General features: G+C 46.0%; 1 protein-coding gene across 4 annotated transcripts in view; it reads right to left on the minus strand.

Annotated features, from left to right (window-relative positions):
* The window catches only part of AFAP1 (actin filament associated protein 1), a 175,988-nt gene that overhangs the window by 26,122 nt on the left and 123,408 nt on the right, over positions 1-26,458 (minus strand). For all 4 annotated transcript variants that reach the window (XM_032135443.2, XM_058430237.1, XM_032135441.2 and 1 more), the window contains 4 exons: positions 25,627-25,708; positions 19,212-19,361; positions 10,246-10,457; positions 3,632-3,777 (listed from right to left, as the gene is read on the minus strand). In XM_032135443.2, coding sequence (XP_031991334.1) covers positions 3,632-3,777; positions 10,246-10,457; positions 19,212-19,361; positions 25,627-25,708 — 590 coding nt within the window. The remainder of the gene's footprint in view (positions 1-3,631; positions 3,778-10,245; positions 10,458-19,211; positions 19,362-25,626; positions 25,709-26,458) is intronic.

Here is a 26,458-nt window from a genome sequence, read left to right on the forward strand (position 1 = left end):
TATTTTCATGTGTTGTATAATCTATGTTTCTCATTGTAAATAGGTTTTCAGGAAAATATGTTTTGATTGTTTACCGTTATTAAAGTTCCTAAATATCCCACTTTTCCTGGGAGAATCTCCATTATTATCTTATACTTTCCCCTTTTCAAAATATATTACTGCCATCTCTTCCTCAGTCATGTACGATGCACAAAGAATTCTCCTAAGAACCCTGAAAAGATTCATTAACTGGCTGCCAGTTTATATAAAAGCAAAACATTTAATCTTAGAATATTCATCACACTGGCAAGCAACCATATTTTGAACACTGTTTCCTTATCACATCTCATCTCTCTTAAGTGTTACAGGAGTGTTTGGCTAGAAAACTTGAAAATAAGCTTTATTGCTAACTGACAGCTCCTATAAAGACTTTAACGAGGTAGAAAAGATTCCTGCAGCCATAAATTCATTACATGCATATTTTTAATAAATATTTTTAGTGTTATAATCTACATTCCTTTCTCAAAAATGTGACCTTGCCACATTTGGTTTAGATTAATACTCTAGTCATTTATAAAGTAAAATCCAAGCTATATTCTAGGGCAACTATTTCAATTCAGGGTTTCTCTTAAATGTGGTTATCGGCGTGCTGATTATACTTGCAATTACATGTGGATGTAGGATAGGTTTTTATGGAAATTTAGTATCTTCCAAATAAATATAGTGAACATCCATAACCACTTTTATGTCTGTCTAGTTGGGCAGATTTTGCAAAAATAGATTTACAGATCTTACATCTCTTTAAAAACACTTTAAATGTGATTTACTGCATAGTACTTAAAGAATAGGAGAATCATTATAATTTACCCACATTTTGCTGATTAGAAAGAATATAACTAAACATATAATGAGTATAAATAGAACAGTAAGTACCAGACTACATCTACCCTGAGTTCCACACAAAGGGACAGTGGTGAGAACAGTCTGCACTGTAGAAAACCTCCAATGTTACTGGGGATTTTATGGACAATCTGTGCAACACTAATTCCACTTGTCAAGGCTATTGACCTTAGCTGGGTGTATGTAACATGTGACTTGAGTCCTAAAATGGGCCAAGTTATCTTCACTTTGAGAACTATTTCTTAGCCCCAGAATGTCCTAGCTAAGCATTAAATCAATGTCCATTCACCATTCAAGACACAAAGGAAGACTGCTCCAATTCCCCATAAATAGCACTTGTGTGGAAAAACTAGACGGTGGTGTTCATATTAAACAGGCACGACACAACAGCACAGGCATCTGAGCCCATCTTCTTCACACTTGAAAGGTCGCGTAATCTCAGCACTGGCGGGTCTGCCAGCAGCTGTCTGTATGTTTCTCACTTGCTGATGATGCAATTCATGACCAGCTTTGTTTTCATTCACTTCCCTCACCCCAGTCCCAACTCTCTAAGGATGAGAGAAACATACGCAGCAGTCAAGGGGTGAAAGATGCTGGAGCTGCAAGTTTCAGAGATTATCTCACCCACCCTCTCTATTTTCTACAGAAGGCAGCAGAGGTACTAAAAGGTAATGAATGACTTGTCCAAATTGTTCTAATTAGTAAATACCACAGCAGGACCCAAGCCAAGATGCCCTACCTACTACCTGCTGGATTTGAAATTAAAACCTGAGAAATGCATTCATTGTTATTCACTTAAAAGTGGCATCGTGGGTCATGCCTGGAATCCTAGCACTTTGGGAGGCCAAGATGGGAAGATCGCTTGAACCCAGGAGTCCAGGAGTTTGAGACCAGCCTGGGCAACATAATAAGGCCCGTCTCTACCAAAAAAAAAAAAAAAAAAAACAAAACCCCAATAACAAACCAAAATGTGGCAGAGCGTTCACATGTTTGTAAACCCAGTTAATGTCCAGCAATGCCAATAACAAACCAGAAAGTGGCGGAGTGTTCACGTTTGTAAACCTAGTTAATGTCCAGCTTAACAGAAGGTGGCTGGATTCTCACACCTGCTTCTGCACTCAATCTGTCACAAAATGCTCTTTTGGTTGAAGTATGTGAAGAAAATCCAGCCTCAAACACATGTAAGCCGGACAAGTGGGGCACATTTTAATTGCTTTTTCCAAGTTGTAGCTACGCTTCTTTGGTACTACACCCAAACGCAGCAAGTGGTGGTCTCTTACCGCTAACTGCCATGGAGTCGGAAAGCAGATCAATCGACTCGCATTAAAATCCAGTCATTTATCTTGCACTAGGAATAGATCTTTTCCCAAGCATGACTTCTGCCGATCTGTCAAACGTTGACACCCTTCATTATACAACATCAAAAAAAACTGCTGACATGACTACAGATCTCAGCAGGAGTCTATGGGTGCTGAGTAGCTGGCAAGCTCACCACGGCAGATGCAAATTTTCCAGAATTCTAATTTCTGAGGAAAGCTTAAATGTATCATAAGCAACAAATACTGCCAACTGTTTGCCTAGAGATGATGGGTGTAGCTAGCTTATTTTCAAGAAAACATCTGCAAATGCCTATGTGCAAATAACCACAGTTTGTCTGTTAGTTGCTTTTTAAAGTAAAAATGAAAAAAAAAATCAAGGCAGCTAGTTCGATGAGCACCTCACTTGTCTGAGCTGTTCAACAGGACCACTATCATTGTACATGCCTGCATGCTCTCTGTGGCCTCTCATCACGTCACGCAGAACAGGAAACACACACGGGCTTCAGAGCCTTCATGCAAATATCTACTCTCTGATCCTTTATAGAAAAAGTCATCATTTTTACTGCTTCCTCAAGGACATCTTAAGTGAAGCCAGCATTTTCTTTTACTATCGCAAATGGTAAAATTCTTTGACTATTTACACTGGCAGTGACAATGATTATTAATACGGAGAAGGGCGACTACTGGTGCGAAGCTGCCAGTCAGTGATCACTAATGCAAATGTCCAAACAGTGGAGAAAGGAAACAATGACCTAGTATATTATGAAAATAATTTAACGCCATAGACTGCCAGAACGGGTCTGGAAAATCCCCAGGGGGTCTGTGGACCATACCAAGAACTGCAGCTATAAATATTCTGCCATCATTATGTTAAAGAAATATTCACAGTTCAAAAGGACGTTTTTATACATGATTGCAGCATTGTTTTAAAAAATCACAATTTAAATTTACAAAGTACTTGACGGATAGCTTTGAAAACCCAGTCCTCATTACAGCAATATGTAGAATCATTTCTGCTTCATAGAACTGTTCCTCTAATACAGGGGTCAGCAAACTATGGGCCAAATACAGGCCACTGCCTGTTTTTGCAAATAAAGGTTTATTAGAACACAGACACACCCATTCGTTTATGTACGGTGTCCAGCTGCAGCGGGAGCTGAGTGGTTATTAACAGGAAACGTCTGGCCCACAAAACCAAAAATATTTACTATCTAGTCCTTCATGCAAGTTTGCCACGCGCTACTCAAATAGAAAACCCAGTGGGTTGACACGACCAAAACATTTCTGCAAAATTTGGCTTAAGATAATGCAAAAGGGAAAGTCTTTAGTTTTTCTTCTGAGACTATATCTTCACACAAAAACTAAGTTAAGCTAAGTTAGGGAAAAGATAGTTACTGAACTGTGGTGCCATTTCACATGGCAGTGGGTCTTACCAGAAGGTTTGTTTGGCTGTCTGAATGACACTTGCAGACATCTCCACATCAATGTAGTCATAGTGCAGAGCCTCCGGGTCTGTGGACGATCCCGTCTCTGCGAGTAAAATCCCAATCCACCTGCCCATGTCTTCAGAAGAAGATGCCTGTCGAAGTGGGGAAAAAAGGTAGGCTGTATTTAACTAAAGATTTTTACATTTTCATAAATGTGTCAATAAAGAGACCACCTAATAGGAAAGGCGATGAAGCATGATGTCCCTAAGAAGAAACGAGAAGGAAGACGCAGCCATTGGCTAAGCGATGGGATTAACGTCACGTTCACAGCAGGCCTTAATTTAGGAAGTGTCATCCCGATTACACCAAAGGTGAATGAAACTCTGAGGTCCTAAAATGCCTTCCCATTATTGTGGGGAAAGGCACTAGGGTGTAAGACAGGAAAATTAACGGGATTAATTCCATCCCGGCTGAAGGAGGTTGCTGAGGAACCTTTGGCGACACCACCTGACCATGAGAAGGAGCACGTCCCAGCTGCTGCTGCCTGACTTGGGAAGCGCGACCAAGCTCCAGGCCCTTTACTGGTCGCAAACTTTTTTATACCAGGAGCCCTGGGTGAGCCCCCCTACATGGGCCTGAAATGGTCATTTAGTTTCTTGATTAGATGATATAAAAAAGTAATTTCCTTTGATATCAATTGTGTTTCCACAGGGGACATGACACTCTGTAATCAATGGGCTGCTTTAGGCACACCATTTTTTAAGATGTTTGCTATCTCCTCTATTTGGTCTGCTTAATTTGCAAGTCTGAAATATGTCTTCAAGATTATGTTCGTTCAATTTTTAAGCCATCCTTTTATTTTTATTTTATTTTTTTTTTGAGACAGGGTCTCGCTCTGTCACCCAGGCTGGAGTGCAGTGGTGTGATCATAGCTCACTGCAGCCTCCAACTCCTGGGCTCAAGCAATCCTCCTGCCTCAGCCTCCCAAGCAGCTGGGACTACAGGTGTTCACCACCAAGCCCAGCTAATTTTTTTATTTTTTATTTGTCGAGACAGGGTCTCACCATCTTGCCCAGGCTGGTCTTGAACTCCCAGGCTCAAGTGATTCTCCTACCTCAGCCTCCCAAAGTGCTAGGATTACAGTTGTGAGCCACCATGCCCAGCTTTAAGCCATTGTTTTAAAGTGATTTAGAAAATCAGTTACGTTTTTAATGGTATTTGAAATCTTTAAAAATTTTGATTAACCAAATATGTAAATAATGGTTAAAGTTTAGGAGAAATTAAGCCGTAATTAATTTATGAGTTAACTGAATGTTGAAGAAAAAAATTTTATTGCTTATAAAAATTACTAATTTAAATAAAGATCTCTAAGTTGAGCTTAAAGAAAATTGGGTTTTATAATTAAAACCTTGACAAGTTTAACACCAATCAAAATATAAGCAATTGTAAATATTCCATGCCATGTATAAAGGCCTCTGTAAAGGAAGGGATGTTAAGAAAGCAGCAGCTATTTTTTTTATGTTGAGAAACTGGCTAGTGATATTTTCCATGTAACAAATCATTACTAACCATACACAATGAGGCCATGAGGACAAAGGGAAGGAATTCCCATTAAGTACCTTACAGAGAATAAAAACAGAATCAGTGTTTGCCAAATTAAAATGAATTGATTTGAATACCTGGATTTAAAAAAAATCACAAATGTGTTCTCTTCACAGGTCTTATGTCCTTCCTAAAACAAAATCTTTTTTTTTTTTGAGACCAAGTCTTGCTCTTTCACCCAGGCTGGAGCGCAGTGGCGTGATCTCAGCTCACTGCAAGCTCTGCCTCCCAGGTTCACGCCAGTCTCCTGCCTCAGCCTCCCAAGTAGCTGGGACTACAGGCGCCCACCACCACGCCTGGATAATTTTTCGTATTTTTAGTAGAGACAGGGTTTTCACCGTGTTAGCCAGGATGGTCTCGATCTCCTGACCTCGTGATCCGCCCGCCTCGGCCTTCCAAAGTGCTGGGATTACAGGCGTGAGCCACTGCACCCGGCAAACAAAATCTATATTGAGAATGTATCCATGATTAATCTATACCTATGTCATTATAACCATTTCATCAAAGCATTTTAAAAATGTTTTAATACAATTAATATCTAAGATGTAACTGATATTATTAGAGTTTACCAATTGTTTTCTTCATAGTTCACTGTATGAAATTACCTCAGAGGCTTTTAAAAAATAACACTGTGGTGTTGGAGGTATTAGTTCTCATAGCTTTTAATATGTAGATAGGTATAGACATAGAGACGTGTGTGGGTGCATGTATGCATGGATGCATGTACATGTATATATACACTTATAATTATCTGTCCTATGTATAACATATAAACATGTGAATGTGTATGTATCCACATCCACATCCACACATCTGTTTCCAGTGTTTGTCTACTGAAAAGACCCAGGAGCTCTGGCCCACGGCAGAAGTGAGCACATCTGGCCCCCAGATCCTGGCTTCTCAATTCTCCGCCATTCTCCACTAAAAGGAATAGCATGCTTTGGAGGAACGGCTGACTCCAGGTCTGGAGGAGGGCAAAGTACAGGATGAGCCTGGGGCATCTCCTTGTGCCATAAAGTAAGGAAAGTGCTCCAAGCATGATGGACTGTAGTCTCTTTATTACAGGGACATGGCAAAGGACAGCCAGCCAGCTCCGAGGGCCTCCTGCTGACCAAATCTGTGATAGTTTGACCAAAATAAGTCACGACAGTAAAGGATATAATCACTGATTAAAAATCTATGGGCTGGACCAGGCGCGGTGGCTCACGCCTATAATCCCAGCACTTTGGGAGACCGAGGCGGGCGGATCACGAGGTCAGGAGATCAAGACCATCCTGGCTAACACGGTGAAACCCCGTCTCTACTAAAAACTACAAAAAAATTAGCCGGGCATGGTGGCAGGCACCTGTAATCCCAGCTACTCGGGAGGCTGAGGCAGGAGAATGGCGTGAACCCGGGAGGCGGAGCTTGCAGTGAGCAGAGATCGCGTCACTGCACTCCAGCCTGGGCAACAGGGCGAGACTTGTCTCAAAAAAAAAAAAAAAATTTATGGGCTGGGCACGGTGGCTCACGCCTATAATCTCAGCACTTTGGGAGGCCAAGGCGGGCAGTTGACTTGAAGTCAGGAGTTTGAGAGCAGCCTGGCTAACATGGTGAAACCCCGTCTCTACTAAAAAACACAAAAATTAGCTGGGTGTGGTGGCACATCTGCAATCCCAGCTACTCGGGAGGCTGAGGCAGGAGAATCGCTTGAACCTGGGAGGTGGAGGTTACAGTAAGCCGATTGTGCCACTGCACTCCAGCCTGGATGACAGAGTGAGAACTTGTCTCAAAAATAATAATTAATAATAATAATCTAGGAATTCCCGCTGATATACATACATATATATATATAAACAAACGAAAAATTAAATGGGAGTAAAGGAAAATGGTCTCGCAGAAGATGCTAGCTAATAAATGTAGAAGGAATAACGGAATTAGAACGTCACCATTGAGCAACTGTCATTATGATTGTTTCAGGCAAGAGTCATTAATGGATGCTGGAACCAGTGGGTGAAATTGTGAGTAATAACAGGACAATTACATAGTTTCAAAGCATCTTCCTACATGAGACTTACGGGGTGGGGGGGAAATGCAGTCAATTTACAGTGGGGAAACCTTACCCACGGGATCAAAATTAACATCATGAGCAGTGTGACACACAGATGCTGTGGGCCTCCTGATGTGACGCAGCATAAAACATGCCGCCACCTCCATGGGCTCCCGCTATAATTCTCTGCTAGATCCCAAGCAGAGGCAACAGCAGACGCGCCAAACCTGGGAGCCTTCTACAGAAGAACAGTCTCCTTCCTAAGGTGTCAATGTTGTCAAGCCAGACGGAGCAGGCTAAGGAGACGCGGCAGCGGACTACAACACAGGGGCTGGGGTTTCCTTCTGCTCATGAAGGACATGATAGGAATAACTAGGAAAACCTGATGAAGATCTAGGACTCGGACCAGCGTGCTGTATGCATGGTAGTTTCCTGACTGTGATCATATTACACTGTGGTTCTTGTAAGGTGTTTTCAGCAAATATACATCAAAGTATTTACGGATAAAAGCACAACATACCTGCCAAAGGTTCCGAAAAAATCCTACACAAAGACATACAGACATACAGAGAGAGAAAGGGGCAGGGGGGAGAGTGCACACGCAGGGCTGTGCAAGAGACAGCAAGCATGTGCAATGTTGGTCTTTGGCGGATATGGGTGAAGGGTGCACAGGCATCCTTTGTGCTATCCTTGCAACTTTTCGGTAACTCTGAAATTATCTCAAAACAAAAGTTAAAATAAAAGGATCTTGGAAAAAGTATTGATTGCAACTCTATTGGCTGGCTCACGGCATTTCGCCACTGATGAGGTCAGGCTTCTTGCTTACATTGGAAGGCTGTAGATGTTTTATGTGTCACTTGTAAGTTGTCACTTTTCAGCTGTAAAAATAGTTGTCGTACAGGAGGTGATACGGGGTAAACTTCCAAATCTTGCTGTCGTGTCATTCAGGAAACTGAGTCTACTCACTTCAGCTCTCTCAAGGAATAAGCACCTTCCTCAGTGGTCCAAGCGTTTGTGAAGGTATGAAATGCTACTGCTTTCTCTCCAGGACTCGGGGCACACAGCTACTGTGCCCCTAGCAATGGCAGGGCAGGTGACTTCTTCACCAAACAGCTCCCAACTTCCACCCACCCCCACCCCACCCCACCCCCAGCTTCTCTGTCTGGGCACTTGCCCAGCGTCTCCCTCTTCATTCCTGTATCTAACCCGTGCCAATTCCTGCCTCCTTCTCCTTGCAACCCTTCTCAGATCTGCTGTCAAAGCTCTCATGGGAGACCCGCATTGTTACATCAAGAGTACAGTTTAAGTTTTCAGCTTTTTTCCACCGCCACCCACCCTCCAGTTTTCAGCCTACATAAATGTTTACAAGGTACACTGACTCTAGCTCAGCATTCATGTTTTACGATGGGTAAAGAAGCTGAGAGAGGGCCAGGCGCGGTGGCTCACGCTTGTAATCCCAGCACTTTGGGAGGCCGAGGCAGGCGGATCACGAGGTCAGGAGATCGAGACCACGGTGAAACCCCGTCTCTACTAAAAATACAAACAATTAGCCGGGCGTGGTGGTGGACGCCTGTAGTCCCAGCTACTCAGAGAGGCTGAGGCAGGAGAATGGAGTGAACCCGGGAGGCGGAGCTTGCAGTGAGCTGAGATTGCGCCACTGCACTCCAGCCTGGGTGACAGAGCGAGACTCCATCTCAAAAAAAAAAAGAAGCTGAGAGAGAACAAAAGCTTTGGCCGTGGTCAGGGTCTGCACAGAGCTGAGACTGGAACCCAGCTGTCCCAAGCCCATCTGAGCCCAGCCCTCTCTGTTAGATCACACTGCTGCAAAACCAGCCACGGGGGCAGCAGTGCGTGCTTCTGACCTTCCCTTACCTAAGCCCTGCAGGAAAAAGTGTTCATCTATTTTTCATCCCCACCAAAAAAAAAAAGCAGCCTCTATGAAAATAGTCCCTGCAATGAACTCCTATGTATGAAATTCAAGATGTTCAGAAAGATTGCCTGACTGGGCAGCCGTGGTTTAGGTCGCAGCCCCAGGCACTCCCTCCTCCACCGATGAGCGTCACTGTGCACGCATTTAGAGCACACACCTCACATGAACTGGTTTCTATCGATTCTACAGCATAAGGTGCATGACATGGATGTGACCATCTGGTGTGTGAACGCACGGATCTATCTATGTGTGTGTGTGTATCTTTGCATCTTGGTCATAATAACACTAAGGGGGGAAAGACTCAGAAATAAAGGGAAAAATCACAGGAAAAAAAGGTCTAAAACTGGGTGGAAAACATCAACAGAACGTTTTCTATGATGAAAAATTAAAAACTTTCAATAATGAAAGTTTTGAGTATGTAGCTATGAGTTTTAACTGTCTTTTCTGCTTTCATGAGCAAGAAATGCTAGTGAAGCAGCCAAATAAATAACAAAGCGTGCACCAAGCCCAGGGCTCCAAAACAGCAAAGGCACTCTTTCGGTGTCTGTGTCACGTGGCTCATTGGCCACCGTCTATAAGGCATTCAGATGGCCCCAAAAAGTCTTCCATCTATAAAGAAGTCCAGAACATTCCAAAGGAAACATTTACCACCATTTCAAAGAGCTCCTAGGAGGAAAGAGCTTTCCTAGAAATTTTAAAACAAGTTATTCTCCAGGTGCTTTAGAAAAGCAATGTACTCTGTGGGATTGTGTATTTAATTTCCCTGCAAACAGACATAAAGAGGAACTCAGACAAGGAGACAAGCCGATTTGATGTGTACAAATGGGTAGAAAGTGGTGCTGGGGTGCCGGCATTGTTGTATCTCCCAGAAAAAAAACTGAGGCAAGAAGTAAAGCAAAGACTCATGGACTGGGCAGTGAGAGAAAAGGGGGTGGGCCCAAAAGAGCTGCTGTCAGCAAGATGGGAGGAATTTTGATACAGGCGTCAGCGTTCGCCTCTTGAAAGGAAAATCACCCCGTGTGTCCCTCTGTGGAGTACAGCCCCTGGGAAATACCCTACCTCCAACACTGCAACCTCCTGGCCATTGCGCAGCAGCCGGAACGTCAGAGGATGTTTAGAATCCAAACCCGGGATCACCTCGCAGCCACGGAGCGGAATAGACACAATATGGGTCTTCAGGTCGGTCCTGTCCTTGTGGAAAATGAGCTTGTTATCTTTCACTCGGCACCAGCGCTCCCGCCAGCGGCTGTTGGAGAGCACGTTCAGATAGCCTGCGGGGACACAAGGCCACAGGTCAGCCGCCTCGGACAAGACCAGGCGTGGTGAAGACGTCTGGAGTCGCACTGAGGAGGCCCAGGGATGGGAGTGTGGATAAAACAAATCCCTCACACGATCGATCAAGCTTTAAATACAAATTCACATAAACTAGGAGAGCCGTGGCTATAGCATCACAAGTTCTGGGGGCTTTTCATGACACCACACAGACCGTATCTGGAAGCCCCTAACTGAACATGTGTGAAGAACCAGTTACCAGACACCTAGTGTTGATGTGGGACTATGGAATTCACCTAAAGCACGTGAGAAGTTAGCAAGCTGTCGGGTTTTGGATGGCCAGGATGGGGGCACAACAGCTGCCTTCAAACTGGAAAAGGATTTCATTTATTTTGAGCAGCTGCAAATGATACAAGTAGGGTAAGAGTCACAGGCAGGCAGATTTTGGCTTAACATGAAGAAACAAAAACTATCTAAAAATGAAAACTTTCCAAGAAATAGGAGGCCCTGGGAGGCACTAAGATCCGCAGCGCTGGAAGTAGCCTGCAGATGGCAGAGTTCCCACCCGAGGCTCAGGATGCACCTGCCGCCTTTCTGCTCCTGAAACTGCAAAGCGACTGCTGAAGCTGCCCGGAGGAAATCTAAACTCTAAAGTCTGAATGTACATGAAAGTTTGTGATCCGTGTCTCTGTACGGCACAACATCTTCAGTATACCAGATAGAGGAGTGGCAGAATGACACGAAAAATTATTATCCTCATTTAAAAAAAAAAAAACCTCCTCAAATACAGGAAATGGACACTTTTCACTTGTTACAAACATAAAATGCATTCTTCTAGAAATAACAAGGCATGAAAAAATGCATATTAGGGTGGCTGTACCTTCCAACTACACCATAATGCTAGTAAATTACTGCCCCCTTCCTCTGAGATTTAGAAAGCAAGTTAAATAGCATAGAAAATGTTGATAGATTCCTAACTGAAGTTCAGCTACTCCTTCAAATTCACACATGCACACACACACACACCCCTGCCTCAAAAATGTCACACATACCCCTGCCTCAAAAATGTTAAGAAACAAAACAAAATACATCCTTTCCAATTCTGATTTTTCAGATTCCTTTTCCAGCCAACAGTAGTCCCAGCTACTTGGGAGGCCGGGGCAGGAAGACCACCTGAGGTTAGGAGTTCAAGATCAGCCTGGGCAATACAGTGAGACCCTATCACTAAAAAAAAAAAAAAAAAAAAAACTAATCAATTAAAATGCCTTTCCAAAAGGGTTTTGGAGGATGTTTCTTACTGCTTTTATGTTCTCAGTCTTACACACCTTATTAGTACTTGATAAATTCTATAAAGACAAAAAAAAAAGAGAGAGAGAGGTATGTTCAGGACCCAGAATGATGCTTTATTACTTATAAATATTGGTTCAGTGGCTTACTAGGTAAGCACTTATAAAGTCTAAATTTTCATTAGCTGAATGTGACGTCACTTCTGCCAACACACACTGAAGAGAAATGCACACTGCTTCTTCTGGAACTAAAACTTTCATCTGGGGTGTGGGCTGCTGTCCTTGGGGAGTGACAGAGAAAGGACGAGCCAGGCTGAGGCTCCAAGGCCTGTGATGTGGCCGCCCTCTTGTGTTCAGAGAGCAAACTACACTCGATCCAAGCTCCTTGTACTTCAGACACTTAGGAGGGCTGCAGGGAGGCGAAGAGGCTCTAGAATCAAAGAAAGAGTCTCAGAGGCTTTACTTCTTGAAGGAGGACGTTAACTGACCAGATAATGTGAAGTATCTTGTCCAAGGACCACACAGCAAAGCCAGACCTGAACTCCTGTTGGGAGTTAAAGACGGCAGATAAAGAGCTGTTAATATGAATACAACTGGGGCCTTATATCACTATTTTTCTTCTGTAAAATGCTATTTGTAAATGATGTCGTTCCAATACATTTATTCTTTTCTTTCTTTTTTTTTGAGACGGAGTCTCGCTCTGTCGCCCAGGCTGGCAGGCGGCAGTACAGTGGCGTGATCTCACCTCACTGCAAGCTCTGCCTCCCGGGTTCATGCCATTCTCCTGCCCCAGCCTCCAAGTAGCTGGGACTGACTACAGGCACCTGCCACCACTCCTGGCTAATTTTTTGTATTTTTAGTAGCGACGGGGTTTCACCGTGTTAGCCAGGATGGTCTCGATCTCCTGACCTTGTGATCCGCCCACCTCAGCCTCCCAAAGTGCTGGGATTACAGGCCAATACATTTAGTCTTTAAAAAGAAAAAAGAAACCTCTACTTAAAAAGAGAGTCAACTATCATATCTGAGCATCCGAGTAACAGCGCTGGGAACCACGTGCTCGCCATGGCTCTGACACCATCTAGAGCAACCACTCATGCTGAAAGCCACCATTTTACAGTTTTAGACCTTCATGCAAGGACAGCCAACTGTGTCAATCCTAAGTATGTTTTGAGCATGAGCTAACAAACGTAATGGTGTATCTAAAAGGAAAAGGAAGGCAAGGACTCCCCTCAAATAACTTCGCATACTGAGGTGCATTAAGATAACATGCCCAAAAACGGTTTCTGAACAGAAGCAGTAAGCTACAGGGCAAGGAAAACAGCCCGTGCTCTGGAGTGGTCAGGGACCAGGCACCCCTTCACAGGGCCTAGAGAAGGAGCGGAAGAAACCGAGAATTGAAATGGCAGTGACCTCAATGACAGAGACCGTACAGTTCAGCGGGGCAGCAATTCCCAACCACAGAGGACCCAGTCCTGATTCCCAACCACGGAGGACCCAGTCCCAATTCCCAACCACAGAGGACCCAGTCCCCAAGAGGGCATGGACTCTGCAGTGGGGCGGCAATTCCCAGCCACAGGGGGTCCAGTCCTGATCCCCAGCCACAGAGGGCCTGACCCCGATCCCCAACCACAGAGGGCCTGACCCTGATCCCCAACCACAGGGGACCTGGTCCCGAAGAGGGACATGGACTCTCATGGTGTCTTCTTCCCTGACAGAATCTGGCCCAAAGCCACCAGATACTATGAATTTCTTGACACTTCAGCCATAAAAGGGATGATTATATTGGACAGATCCACATGTTATTTAGAACATGATTTTATATGAAATTATAATACCCCCAATTTTCCCCAGAAAAAAATCCCCTGGGATAACAGACCTGTTCACATCAGTAGGTGGCCCCACAGTCACCTGTCTGTTTTCAGCGACTGCCCCTACCCCGTCCAGCCCCCTGCCCCCATTTCTTAAAATGGGGAGACCCAAAGTTCCTACTTTCTGGGTAGGGAACATGAAGAGGCCACGCAGGAAATGGCAGACAACCTCATCTAAGCAGTCTAGAGTCAGGGGGTCCTCTGGACTCCCCAATATTCTCCCAATCTGACACCTCTAGCCTGGCTGATGAAATCAGTGCTGACCCAGACCCCAAGTCATCTCCAGGAACAGTTACGCTGGAACGACATCCACCACCAGGTGGTGCCAGAGTGCAGCCAGGACGGGGCCAACTTGGCTTCTGCAGCAAGAACTGCAGGCTGGAGCTTCAAGGCTCACCCAGGGCGTCTCAAGATTTAACTACTCAACAAGGCAGGTCCAGATAGAACTGATTTTATTTTTGAATCTCACTTATCATATTATGGTAAGGTGTTACTGAATTTTAAAAATTTGTGAGTCTAGTTTAATGTTTTCAGCTGATTTCTGCTCCAAATTCAAAAGAAACAGGGCAATTTCTGGCAGCAACACTGTGGCAAGAGTGCATGAGATTTCACTAGAAATATAAAACTAACTTTACAGCCCGAAGATTAAACAAAAAATACAGATGGAGGGGAACAAATATAAACCCTCCCGGTCAGCTGTTCCGGATATGGGGTGTCACGGGTCTCAGTGCCAGGTGGCTCTCAAATTCCGGCAGCTGCAGAAGAGCAGGCAGGCAAAGCCTTTTAGAAGCGTGGCCAAGTTTCCATTTATTTATTCTCTTTAGGAAGGGAAATGATAGTGCCTGCCCACCCCAGAGGCTACTGTGCTTTGGTTACATGTGGCCAAAATGTTCAACACTTTTGAGAGACCTTTTATCCCAATGTAACTATTCATTATATCTTAGCAAGTATTTGTTTCTGATCAGGTAGGAGGAGAGGGGCCTGCAAGAGGGGCACCAAGCAGCAGCTTTTGGAGAAACCAAACGTCAGGAAACTGCTGGCAGCTGATCACGGGCCTGCCGAAGCCAAACGCCTCCTTCCCGCTCTTCACAGTGTGTCCTCGACGAGGCCAGGGGCAGAGCAGCTGGTACACCAACAGCCTGTCATGGTGGCTCTTGGACTAAGAATGCCTTCCTGCCCTTTCATCAGACTGCATCTGATTTCTTTTTTTTGAGGTGGGGCCTTGCTATGTTGCTGAGGCTGGTCTCAAACTCCTGGCATCAAGCGATCCTCTCGCCTCGGCCTCCCGAGTCGCGGGGATTCCAGCTGCATGCTACAGTGCCTGGCTTCGTCCAGTTTTCGTGGAAGTGGATTATCATACCAACTGAAATGTATCTTACTTTCCTGAACGTCTACTAAAAAATCCTGCCATTGAAAGAGCTTCATAAAGTCACAGAACATTTCAGCTGGAAGGGACCCTGGGAATGGCTACCCAGGCTCCAGGAAGCCTCCGACTTGCACCCTGGGGCCTTTCCTTTCTCTCAGCCTCTCCAGTTCTCATGATTTACTCGTCTGAAGTTGCATTTACTGTGCCTTGGATAGGTCTGGTATGCTTAGGTGATGTTTTTAAAACACATGTCACATGAATACATGGATAATCACAGTGACCATGTACTGAGCATAAATGATGGGCGAGGCACTGAGCTCAGTGTTTCATGTATTTTATCCTCAGTTTTTATGAAAACCAAGGAATTGAAGTATTGAGCCATTTCATAGATGGAGGAGCCTGACATTCCCAGAGGTGAAGCAATTTGCTTAAAGGAATGCATGCATTCGACAAGTATTTACTGAGCTGGTTATCGTCTGCCAGGCTCTGCACGGTGCTGTGGACACAGGCAGTGCGCCAATGAGCCCGTTCTTACGCCAGTCATGTAGAAGGCAGAAAAGTGAAGTGGGGACAGCATTGTTAAAGAGGCCCTGAACTGGTAACAAAGGAGGCACTTTTGGTTTTTCTCAACGCAGAATGTGATGAAAACTTCCATCTGGTGGCCTGGGTGAGGGACACAGAGTAGAACAAGGTGAGCCAGTCAAAAGGTGCCACAGTCCCAGCCACAGGCGGAAATAGGGATGGGGAAGAGAGAAAAAGGTAGAAATGCATTTCCTGGTAACGACAGCTTAATTCGTAAAGTGACACTAATTCCAGGACCTGTAAGCACAGGAGAAGGGCAAATAAGAGATAAATTTTGGTCACGGGTCTTTGCGCATGTCTCAGATCATATTATCTACACGGCTGTGCGCTGAGCTGACCTGCCCAATGCTAAACGCGTCAGTCAACGTCACTCAATAGGCGTTGCAGGGCTAGGCGGGCGGGCCCGGCCAGCCAGGTTGCAATCCTCGCCACATTAATATGAAAGACAATTGAGAGACTTTGGCCCAAACCCCCTAAACCTTTCCAGCCAGCAAGCACCTGCAGAGAGCCTTCCCTCCCCTGCCCCCACAAGCAAGGCCCTCACAGCAGCTCTGTCCTGCATTTAGGGGCACCGCTGACCCAGCTGCACTGTGTGGAAGGGCTGGCATTTGAACTCCGCTTTCAGTGGCTCCTGGGAGCTCTGTCCTGTGGGCTCAGCAGCACTGTACTTCCGGCCAGTCCAGCCCGGCCTTTGATCTCCCCGGAGCAGAGAGCAGCAGCTGCGGAGACTCAACTTGGCAGGCTCAGTCTCTCGGGCCTTTGTCCAGTTCCTTTTTTCTGCCTGAAACTTTGCAGCTGTACTAAAATAACTGAAAATGGTCACTGTTGCCCCTTTATTTTTCTAAAAGCTCCTCCCCTCTCCCCTTTCCCCTGCAAAGAACTAGATGACAGCTTTAAAATCTTGTGGACAGAGGATGTTCTGTTAATATTGAGACAAAAGTTGTCCACTAAGCAGTTTGATAGGAATCCATGTGTCTAATTAGATGCTGTGGATTCAGTATTCCTGCTCCCTGAGTGATCAACTGTGCTTCCAAGAAAGTGCCCAAAAGAGGGTTTACCGCAGTGTCTAGTCACCAGCACAAACGCAGCTATTTATCAAGAGCCACGGGAGTGTTCAGATCTTTGGGGGGAAGGGATAAGGGGAAGGCCTGTGGGTCAGGGAACCAGCAGAGTTGGGTCAGAGGCTGTCTGCTCTCAGCTCACTGTGTGGCTCCAAGCAAACCACACAAGCTCTCTGAGCTTCATCGCTCTCCTTTGTAAATGGAGGGGTTTGGGCCAAAGTCTCTCAATTGCCTTTCATATTAATGTTTAATTGTTTTTCAAGGAAGAATTTCTATTTCCTCGGCTGACCTAGAGCATTTAAAAAAAAAAAAAGAGTAGTTCCCTTCTTGTTGGCTAATTCCCGCTTTCTGTTTTTAATCCATAACTCCTGTATTGAATCCCTAATTCCCGCTTTCTATTTTTGATCCCTAACTCCTGTATTGAATCCCTAATTCCCGCTTTCTATTTTTAATCCCTAACTCCTGTATTGAATCCCTAACTCCCACTTTCTATTGCTAATCGCTAACTCTCAAGAGCTGATATGAGGCAGTCCCACCTTCCATGCGCTCTGAGAGTCAGCAGGGCCCAGCACTGGGGCACTAACACATTCACCCTCCCCATTCCGTGCTACAGCTGTTTCCTCTGACAGCACTTCAGCAGGGTGGCCACCCTTTTAGCTCTCGCCTTATTTAGGGAGGGGAAGGGAGGGTAGTGGAAAAACATCAGTACCAACTGACCTGCGTCTGTGACTCAACTGCCATTTGACCAAGTTCAGGGAGCTTGGAACGCACCAGGCTCCTCGGTTACCCTTATGGTGATGGCCTTCCCTCCTAACTCAACCCCACAAGCAGCTGTTTCAACAGGACCCCTCTGCAAGACTCCTTCAACCACATGATGACTTCACTGCTGTCTGCCCAGACAACTTCATTGTGTCCACCAGAAATCGATATGATGCAACTTCCCAGATCACACTGTGAAAGCTGCCGAGGAGCTGAGACTTTGCCCATCTTCCCTTCAAGACAGTGCACGCCATAGTGCCTGCTGGCTCCTCTCATCTGCCCCTGCAATCCATCCCTCCTCCCAGCCACCATGGCCCATCCTCTGTATTATCCTTGTGGCATGAGCCCACACCGCTGGGACGTGAGATCTGTTGAATGCATTTATCTTTGTGTGTATAGCCCCATTTAGGCGCTGTGGGGCAGGAACTAAATGAGGTATCTTTTGGCATCTCAAAATAAAACCCAACACCTTGGACATAACGGGTGCTCAGTAAGGGGTGGGGCTGACTAGAATGACTATTCAAATAGAAGGAATGATGGGCTCACACTGCAGGGAGCTGAGTGAGCCGCCACAGTACACAAGGAAAATGACAGCACAGTCCTAATTTCTCAAAAACGTAGCTCATCAAGTTTTCCTCCTAGGAAGAGCCGCACGGTTCTTCTGAACTTGATTGCCTAGAAGGCATTCTGGATGGAAACTCTCACCCATGTCTTCATGGAGACCACCCCACAATGCTGGATCCCCCTGGCCCACCAAGGTTCCTATGATCCTCTCACGGCCTCTTGGGTTTTCCCTCCTATCACCCACCAGAGCCAGTTACTACATACATGTTTCTGTGATAACTGGGCTTGTACTTATCTTTTGCTACCAGACTGGAAGCCATGGGGGGCCAGGGCTGTTGTGGTCACCAAAAGGTAGCTGCTCAAAGATGACTTATGGGATGAAAGACGGACCGGGGAGATGGTCCATGTGTTAGACTGGATTTGAAACTTCGGTTTGAGACATATAATTGGTATAGTTTGGATATTTCTCCCCTCCAAATCTCATGTTGAAATGTGATCCCCAGTGTAGGGGGCAGGGCTGGTGAGAGGTGCTTGGGTCATGGGAGCGGATCCCTTATGAATGGCTTGCTGCCTTCCCTGTAGTAATGAGGGAGTTCTCACACCAGTGGTTCCTGCGAGATCTGATGGTTTACCCAAAGGACCCTGGCACCTGCTCCTCTTTCTCCTGCCATGTGACACACTAGCTCCCCCTCTGCCCTTGCCATGACATGAGTAAAAGCTTCCTGAGGCCTCATCACAAGCTGCGCTGATGCTGGCACCATACTCGTATAGCCTGCAGAACCATAAGCCAGATAAACCTCTCTTTATCAATTACCCAGCCTCAGGCATTCCTTTGGCAGCAACAGGAAAGTGACTAACACAGTGACGTGATAAGGAAGCTTAGTTTTATAACTTTGCCCAAGGGAAAGAACTGGCCTTAGTTCTGCAAAGGTTTTCCCATAATCCTTTGTTTACCAGCAGCCCCTGCGTGCGTTGCCCTTTAAAAACACTTCCAAGGGATTTGGGGGAACTTCAGAGGATTAAAGGGAAAATTTTTGTTTTCCTTGAAAGAACCTTAGAGGTCATCTCAAAGGCCTGCAAAGTCTTGTATGAATAAGAGGCAGAAATGTAAACATTTAATACATTTCCCACTATCTGAATGATTCCAAGTCCAGTGCAAAAGAGCTCAAATTAATGAGCCTTGGATGAACTGGGGACCGGCACCACTGCAGGAGAAAATGAACCCACTTAGGTGCACGCTGCTCGTCTCTGGGAAGTGCAGTCTTACCGCAGGTGGGAACATCTTCCTCGGCGGAGGAGGTCTGCTCGTCTGTGGATGGCTTTTTCTTTCCCAGACTGATGATCTTGGTGATTTTTTTCCCAGTGACTTTCGACACAGTGCCCTTGGCCTCTGATTTGGAACTTTTCTTCCTCTTCACTGTCAAGAATAACAACAGCAAAAACGCATGTTTTAATTGTAGATATTAATTAAAAAAGTAAACATAAATCACAACCCATTTCTTCTTTCCCTTGGTATTTTTTTCTTTTTTTAAAGACAGGGTCTCACTCTGTCCCCTGGCTGGAGTGCAGTGTTGTGATCACAGCTCACTGCAGCCTTGAACTCCTGGGCACAACTGATCCTCCTCTCACCTTGGCCTCCGGAGTAGCTGGGACCACAGGTGCGTGCCACTACGCCTGGTTAATTTTTGTACTTTTTGTAGAATTGGGGTTTCACCATATTGCCCAGGCTGGTCTCAAACTCCCGGGCTCAAGTGATCCACCCACCTTGGCCTCCCAAAGTGCTGGGATTACAGGTGTGAGCCACCGTGCCCAGACTTTCCCTCAACTTTTACTTAATGAACACTTGCTATGTGCTGGCTGTTGGTCTAGATGCTGGGATTCCAGCAGAACACAGGGCTGCTGGTAGGAAGCCTATAACAAGGACCACATGGAGATCTAAGATAGGGTTATGTGGAAGAGCAGCTGGGTGGTCAGAGAAAGCCTGTCCAGGGGTTGACTTAAATTAATAACTAGCCATGCACATCTCAGGGAGAAAACCGTCCAGGCAAGAAAAACATCACTGATGCAAAAGCTGTCAGGCTGAAAGCAGCCCCAACAGAAGGCAGCTAGTGCAGCTCTGGCCTGGCTGGCAAGGGGAGGCCCAGGAAAGGAAGGGGAATTGACTCTTCTTCAGGAGCCCCTCAGCCATCTGTGAGACAATCGACTCGGCCCTATCCAGAGCTCTCAGACCAGGGACCTGCCTTCCAGCCCTTCATGTTTGGCTTAGCCAGGACAGTGTTAAATTGGAGTTAATTGCTGAAACATAAAACTCATACACATTGTGCATAAAAATGATGCCTGGCTTCCTTTGAAAGATGGGAAGATCTAGCAACTCTGGACCCGCATGTGGGCAAGCAACAGCGGCAGGACCACAGAAGCAGTCTCCACGCAGACGGGCCAGCGAGGGACAACACGGGGTGGTTCTCATCACTCCCCACCATCTCCCACGATGGAGGCCCAGGGTCAGCTGCCAGCTGGCATCCTGTGTCTGCCCCATCCCATCACTGGCATCTGTCTCCACTGCCGAGGGCTCTGTCCGTGACCTCCGGAAGAATTACAGGGGCACGGATCAGGCAAGAAATCAGAACGTATGTGTGAGACAGCACCAGAACCGAGTGACAAGACCCTTTGGGCCAGAGAGCGACCCTCGGAGAAGGTGAGTTGTCTGCCCGTCTCATCTCCCGAGGGCCATTACGTGCCCGGCACTGGAGCTGAGGGGAGGCCAGCGAGGCGCTCAGGACACAGCTGCACTGCGGGGCTCACTGGAGCTGAGGGGACAGAGAGATTCTCAGTGTCGTGGGCAAACCCCACCGCCCGACCCTTTCTCCTTCATCTCCAGCATGAATCCCTCAACCTGCTGGCTGCAACCCGCTGGAGATCACAGACCCTTTCAGAAGGTGATGAGAGTCCAGGACTCCCCCCACAACCCCCCACCCCAGGAACAAATGAACCCACACACATCCTGCAGGAGAACTGCAGAGGAAAAGCGGCCAGGGACACAAGACGACACGCCCCGGCCTAACTCCTAAGCCCTTCCTCTACACACGCACACACTCACACACGCAGTCCCCTTATCCTTCCCGATCTCTGTCTCTCTCTGCTGGGGAGCGGGAAGTGGTCCTCTTTCTACCTCCACCCTGCTGCCCCCACCGCAGCCAAACGCACGAGGGCAGCAGAACATACCCCTGGTGTCTCCTGCCTCGGGCCTTGCCCTCCCACACTCCACCCTCCCGCTTAGGTCCTGGTCCTATAGTGTTAGCGTCCTTCTAAGAAGAGACGGCACAGGCACAGAAGAAAGGCCGTGTGAAGGCCGTGGGAGGGGAGCCACCTTTGAGGAAGACAGCCCTCACTAGGCACCAACCCTGGCAGCACCTGGGTCTTGGACTTCCAGCCTCCAGGGCCGTCTAAATGCATGTTGTTTCAGCCACCCAGTCTGTGGTATTCTGTTACGGCAGCCCAAGCTGACTAATACAACACAGTCCCAGAATTTCTGTGTACTTCAAACAAATCAGACTTAGGCCTCATGTGATATTAGAAACAAAGAACCCAGGAATGCCATCCCCACCCCTCCTTCCACTCTCCCAACACGTACACACCCTCTTTTAAAATAAAGCGCCAAGACTCGCTTTCGATCCCTGAGTCTGAAGGCACAGCCCCTCCCAGCTACCATCAGACACGGAGCATGCGGCTGGGACAGCTGTATCACTTCAATGTTACTTCAACCAAACCAAGAGGGACAGCAACAGTGGACGGCCCCTCCCAGCTGTTTCTGAAGACCCAGAGGAGGATGTTTCACCACAGCCCCATTCCCGTGAGCTTTACAGAGAAGACCCTGTTGGCTAGGACAGCCCGAGTGCCTGGGGCACCCTGAGAAAGGCTGGTGGAGCAAGAGGCATCCCCCACAGACGATGCGCCCCCCCACCCCCACCCCAGACAATGCAGCCCATCGCAGAGAGCTGGGGTGTTAGATGAAAGCCCAACTTGACCGACAAAGTGCTTGCTCGACTCTGACTACAAAGAAAAGAGATTACAATTAAAACTTGGAATTCCCTGAATACTCCCTGATTAGTTTTTTAAAAAGGAAGACATACGGTAATCCTGGGGTGAAAAAGTCCCAGTATATGGGAACATGAGGAGAACACCATCAAGAACAACTTGATGCTACGTATCAACAAAAGGCAGAGATCAGCACAGATCACAGAACCAGGAAGAAAAACTCAACACTCAGAACGCTCAGCCCCCTGCAGCTAGAGGGTAGAAAAGCTGCAGTGTCCAGGCACACGCTGGCCGTGAGGTGGGCAGGCACCGGCACACGCCACTGGAGCAAGGCTAATGCGGGGCACTCTCTAAAACCACGAGTATCATAAACACAGAGAGTTTCCCAGTAACCTATGGAAATGGGAATTCAGGTGCTTTTTATTATTGTTTAGGCCACTGGGAGGAATAGGGGCATGAGAATTAATACCATCGGACTATTTATTCAATGACTTCTACCAACAGACACATTCACAAATGATGACATCTTACAGATGTGAAGTGGGGCTGCGGAGCCTCACAGCTCCCGGACAGAAGGTCCCAGGACCTCCTCAGCCTGCACTCCTCACGCCTGCTGCAGGATCAACCACACTGTGTCGGTTTATTAGCCAGGAGGGATTCCGCCTTGAGGGAAGAAACAGTGGTTCCAGAGTCGTTCCCTGTGGCTTTGACCGCATGGAGCCTGGACTGTCTCTTTCTTCATCTGAGATTCTAACACTAAGAAAAACCTGTATGAGTTCAGGATTTTCTCTATGCAGCCCGCAGAGAAATGTGTCTGAGTTACCACATGGCTGGGATAAAAGGAGCTTAACTGAAATCTCTCAGTTGCAAATTGGTCAAGAGTGAGAGGCAAGGATAAAAGCTAAGAGAGAAGGTTAGAATGTACTTCAACCTTTACTTTCTCCAGTAACTATTAAGTGTCTGCTATATGCAAAGCACCATGCCAGACAAAAAGAAAATATGTAAACCAAGGTCACCACCATTTAATTCCAAAGCATAGAAGGTTGTTCTTCTTAAGAGGAAACAGGAGAATTTTAAATATAGATATATTTGCTTACAAGTGCATCCAGACACACATATTATTCTGCAGAACCTAAGAGATGCATTGGGAGAAGAAATAGCAAGCCAGAAAATGAACCAACCAAACCAACGTCTGCTGTGCCTCAACTTCTAAGCAGGAACATTGAGATTGTATGTTATTTTATTTCAGGGCAAAACTTAAAGATAGCTTTCCTGGTTTTGATTACATATAATGTGTGCCCTGTGGAAGACACAGATAATACTTTCCACTGAATAACTTCCGATGGACAGAACCAAAATTACACTCAGATAGGACAGACTTAGAAAACCACATATGAAAAAAGTGGGTATCGTGACCTCTGAGAGTGAACTTTGTAACGTCATGACAGTCCAGATTCTTTGAGCTCCAAGATTCTTAGTGGGCTGGATTGCTGCTTGGTTTAAGATGATTTCACCACAGAGACAGGAAATACCTGGCTCACTCCAGGAGTGGGCAGGTGGGCTCGGGTGGCCGGATTACTCAGCTGAGCAGCCAAGGTCACAGGTTCGATGAGCAAACAGGCTGTCCGGCTTTGCAGAGGCAATTCTCCCTCCCCACCCACAAGTCCTGCCCTTCACCTCAGTCCACACACTGCTAAGGAAATTAAAGTCCAGCCACAGATTGGGAGAATATACGTCCAAAACACATCTGATAAAGAACTTGTATTCAGAAAATACAAAGAACTCTCAAAACTCAATAAGCACAAATAATTCAATAAAAATATGAGCAAAATATCCGGAGACATTTCACCAAAGAAGATATACTGATGGCACATAAGTACATTTAAAAATGTTCAACATTGCTAGTTATTAGGGAAACGCAAATTAAAACACAATCACATACCACTACACCCCTATTAAAATGGCTCAAATAGAAAGAACAACACCAAAGTGACAATACCGAGGCTGGAGAGAAGGCTATGACCAAGCAATCCACTCCTAGATTTACCCGAGGGAAATGAAAACATATGTCCACGCAAAAACCTGTATCTGAACGCACAGAACAGATTTTTAAACCATCGCCCCAAAGTGGAAACAGCTCAGATGTTCTTCAAGCAGTGAATGGGCTAACTGCGGTCCATCCACACAACGGAATGCCGCCAGCAGCAGCAAAGAACCAACTAGTGACACTAGCCACAAACACGGATGACTCTCCAATGCAGCGTGCTGAGTGAAAGAAGCCACACTCAGAAGTCTGCAGACAAGATGCTTCCACGTTATGACATTCTGGTAAAGGATAAGAAACAGATCAGCAGCTGCCAGGGCCTGGGGTAGAGGCAGAGGCAGACGGGAGAGAAAGAGCACAGGGAACACGGTGGGGGCTGGGGGGTTAGAGCCGTGCTCCGTGTCTTGATGGTGGTGATGGTTACGTGCCTGTCAGTGTTTGTCAAAACTCACCAACAGTATGCCAAACAGGGTGAATTTTATGGCATTTAATTTCTGTCTCTAGAAAGCTGGGCTGAAAAACGTTAAGAGAGGCTTATTTGTACACCCATGTGCACGGCAGCATCATTCACACTAGCCAGAAGGTGGAAGCCACCCACGTGTTCATTGACAGATAAGCGGGAAAACAAAATGTGGTCCATCTATCCAATGGAATATTATTCAGCCTTAAAAAGGAAAGAAATTCTGACACAGGCCACACCACAGATGAACCTCAAGTGCATGGAACTAAGTGGAATAAGCACTCACAGAAGGACACGGCCTGTAGGACTCCACTTCGACGAGGTCCCTAGAGGAGTCAGATTCATGAGACAGGAAGCAGAATGGGGTGCCAGGGGCTGGGGGACGGGGGAATGGGGAGTCAGTGTTTAAAGCGGACAGAGCTTCACTCTAGCAAGATGAAAAGGGTTCTGGAGACTGATGGCGGCGATGACAGTACAATATAAATGTACTTAATGCACTGAAGTGTACACTGAGACATGGTTAATATGGTATATTTTATATTATGTATACTTTTATATTATGTACATTTTTTAAAGTGTTTCAAATGAAGGCAAAATAAAGACATTTTCAGAAAATCTTTTTTAAGAATCTCAGAAATCGGCAGGTCTGGCCTCCTCATTTTAAAGATGGGGAAACTGAGGCTCATCGAGAGGAAATACCTGCTCAAGATCATGGGGCTCAGCAAAGGCAGAGCTTGAATGGGAAAATGAGTTTCTCGCCTCATTATCCAAAGTTCTTTTCACTGGACACCAGGTCCCTAAGCAACACGCTGGCTGCTCACCAGTGCAAATTTGTCTCAGTGACAGATCGAGTGAAGAAATAACGAGCTGTGAGTCGTAAGTTCAAAACATACGCAGGGCAGAAAAAGACAACAGATGGCAACCTCAGCCAAGGTCTGGCAGGATGGAAAAAGAAGACCTGCAGGGTTGATGTTAACCAAAGGGTTTTCCAGTACTCCCATCAGTATCCTCTGCCATGATGACGATATCTACACATCTGAATCACCCAGGACATTTTTTGTACAATCAGACTTCACAAACCTGGCTGCGGGGTTTGTTTGTTTTTTTAAGTGTATCTATGTTTTTGGCACAAGCGGAACTCACCTTGCTCCTTTCCATTACATGTGGTAATTCCATTTTCCACAACACCCTCCCCGTCTGAGCTGGGTCTCTCTGAAGACAGTTTCTGTAAGGAGAAACAGATTAAGTTATTCTCACAGTGGTCACTTGGATCAAGTGATGTGTGATGGATCAACCAAAAGTTATCTCAAAAGTGAAAGAAAACACGGGCCATATTCATAGCAGTCCAGAAGTGGTCAGAGCTTAACTATAACAAAGACTGGCTGGTTAGGTGGCCACAACCGCTTTAAAAACATCCAGAGGGGAAAAAAGAAAAACCTCACTGAGGCTATAATTACACTAACCTATATATATATATATATATACTGTCTCATGCTTATTTCACTCAAATCACTTCTTGTAAATGATTTTGAAAAAATATTATGATTACAAAAAATATTTCCCTCACCAAGCCATATTATCCTTGCAGAAGTAAATATTCCATAGTCCATTTAAGTTCTTCCTGTCATTCACCAATAATTAATTGGGTGAGTGGCAAGTACCCGCTTGTAACAAGCACACTCAGGATGTACACAGAGTGAGGGCAAGGTTGCTATCAAAACCTTTGGAGGAGGATGGGGGACTGTCACTATCTCAGTCCTAACCTCCGGATTTAATGAGTAATTAGGAGTCCATGTTAGTATCTGAATGAGGTAGAGTGTTTACAGCTAGACCCCTTCCATTGCCACCCAAGAACCTGTGGGGTCATAGTGGAGGGAGTGGCCTCCAAACACCGTCCTCACATCCTGTGCCTTCCACCAGGGCCTCAGAGACTGGGACACAGATGAGATATGTGGGCAGTTCCCAGGCACAAAAG

The sequence above is a fragment of the Hylobates moloch genome, unplaced genomic scaffold, assembly GCF_009828535.3.
Source record: "Hylobates moloch isolate HMO894 unplaced genomic scaffold, HMol_V3 SCAFFOLD_17, whole genome shotgun sequence".
In the NCBI taxonomy this organism is placed as follows: domain Eukaryota; kingdom Metazoa; phylum Chordata; class Mammalia; order Primates; family Hylobatidae; genus Hylobates; species Hylobates moloch.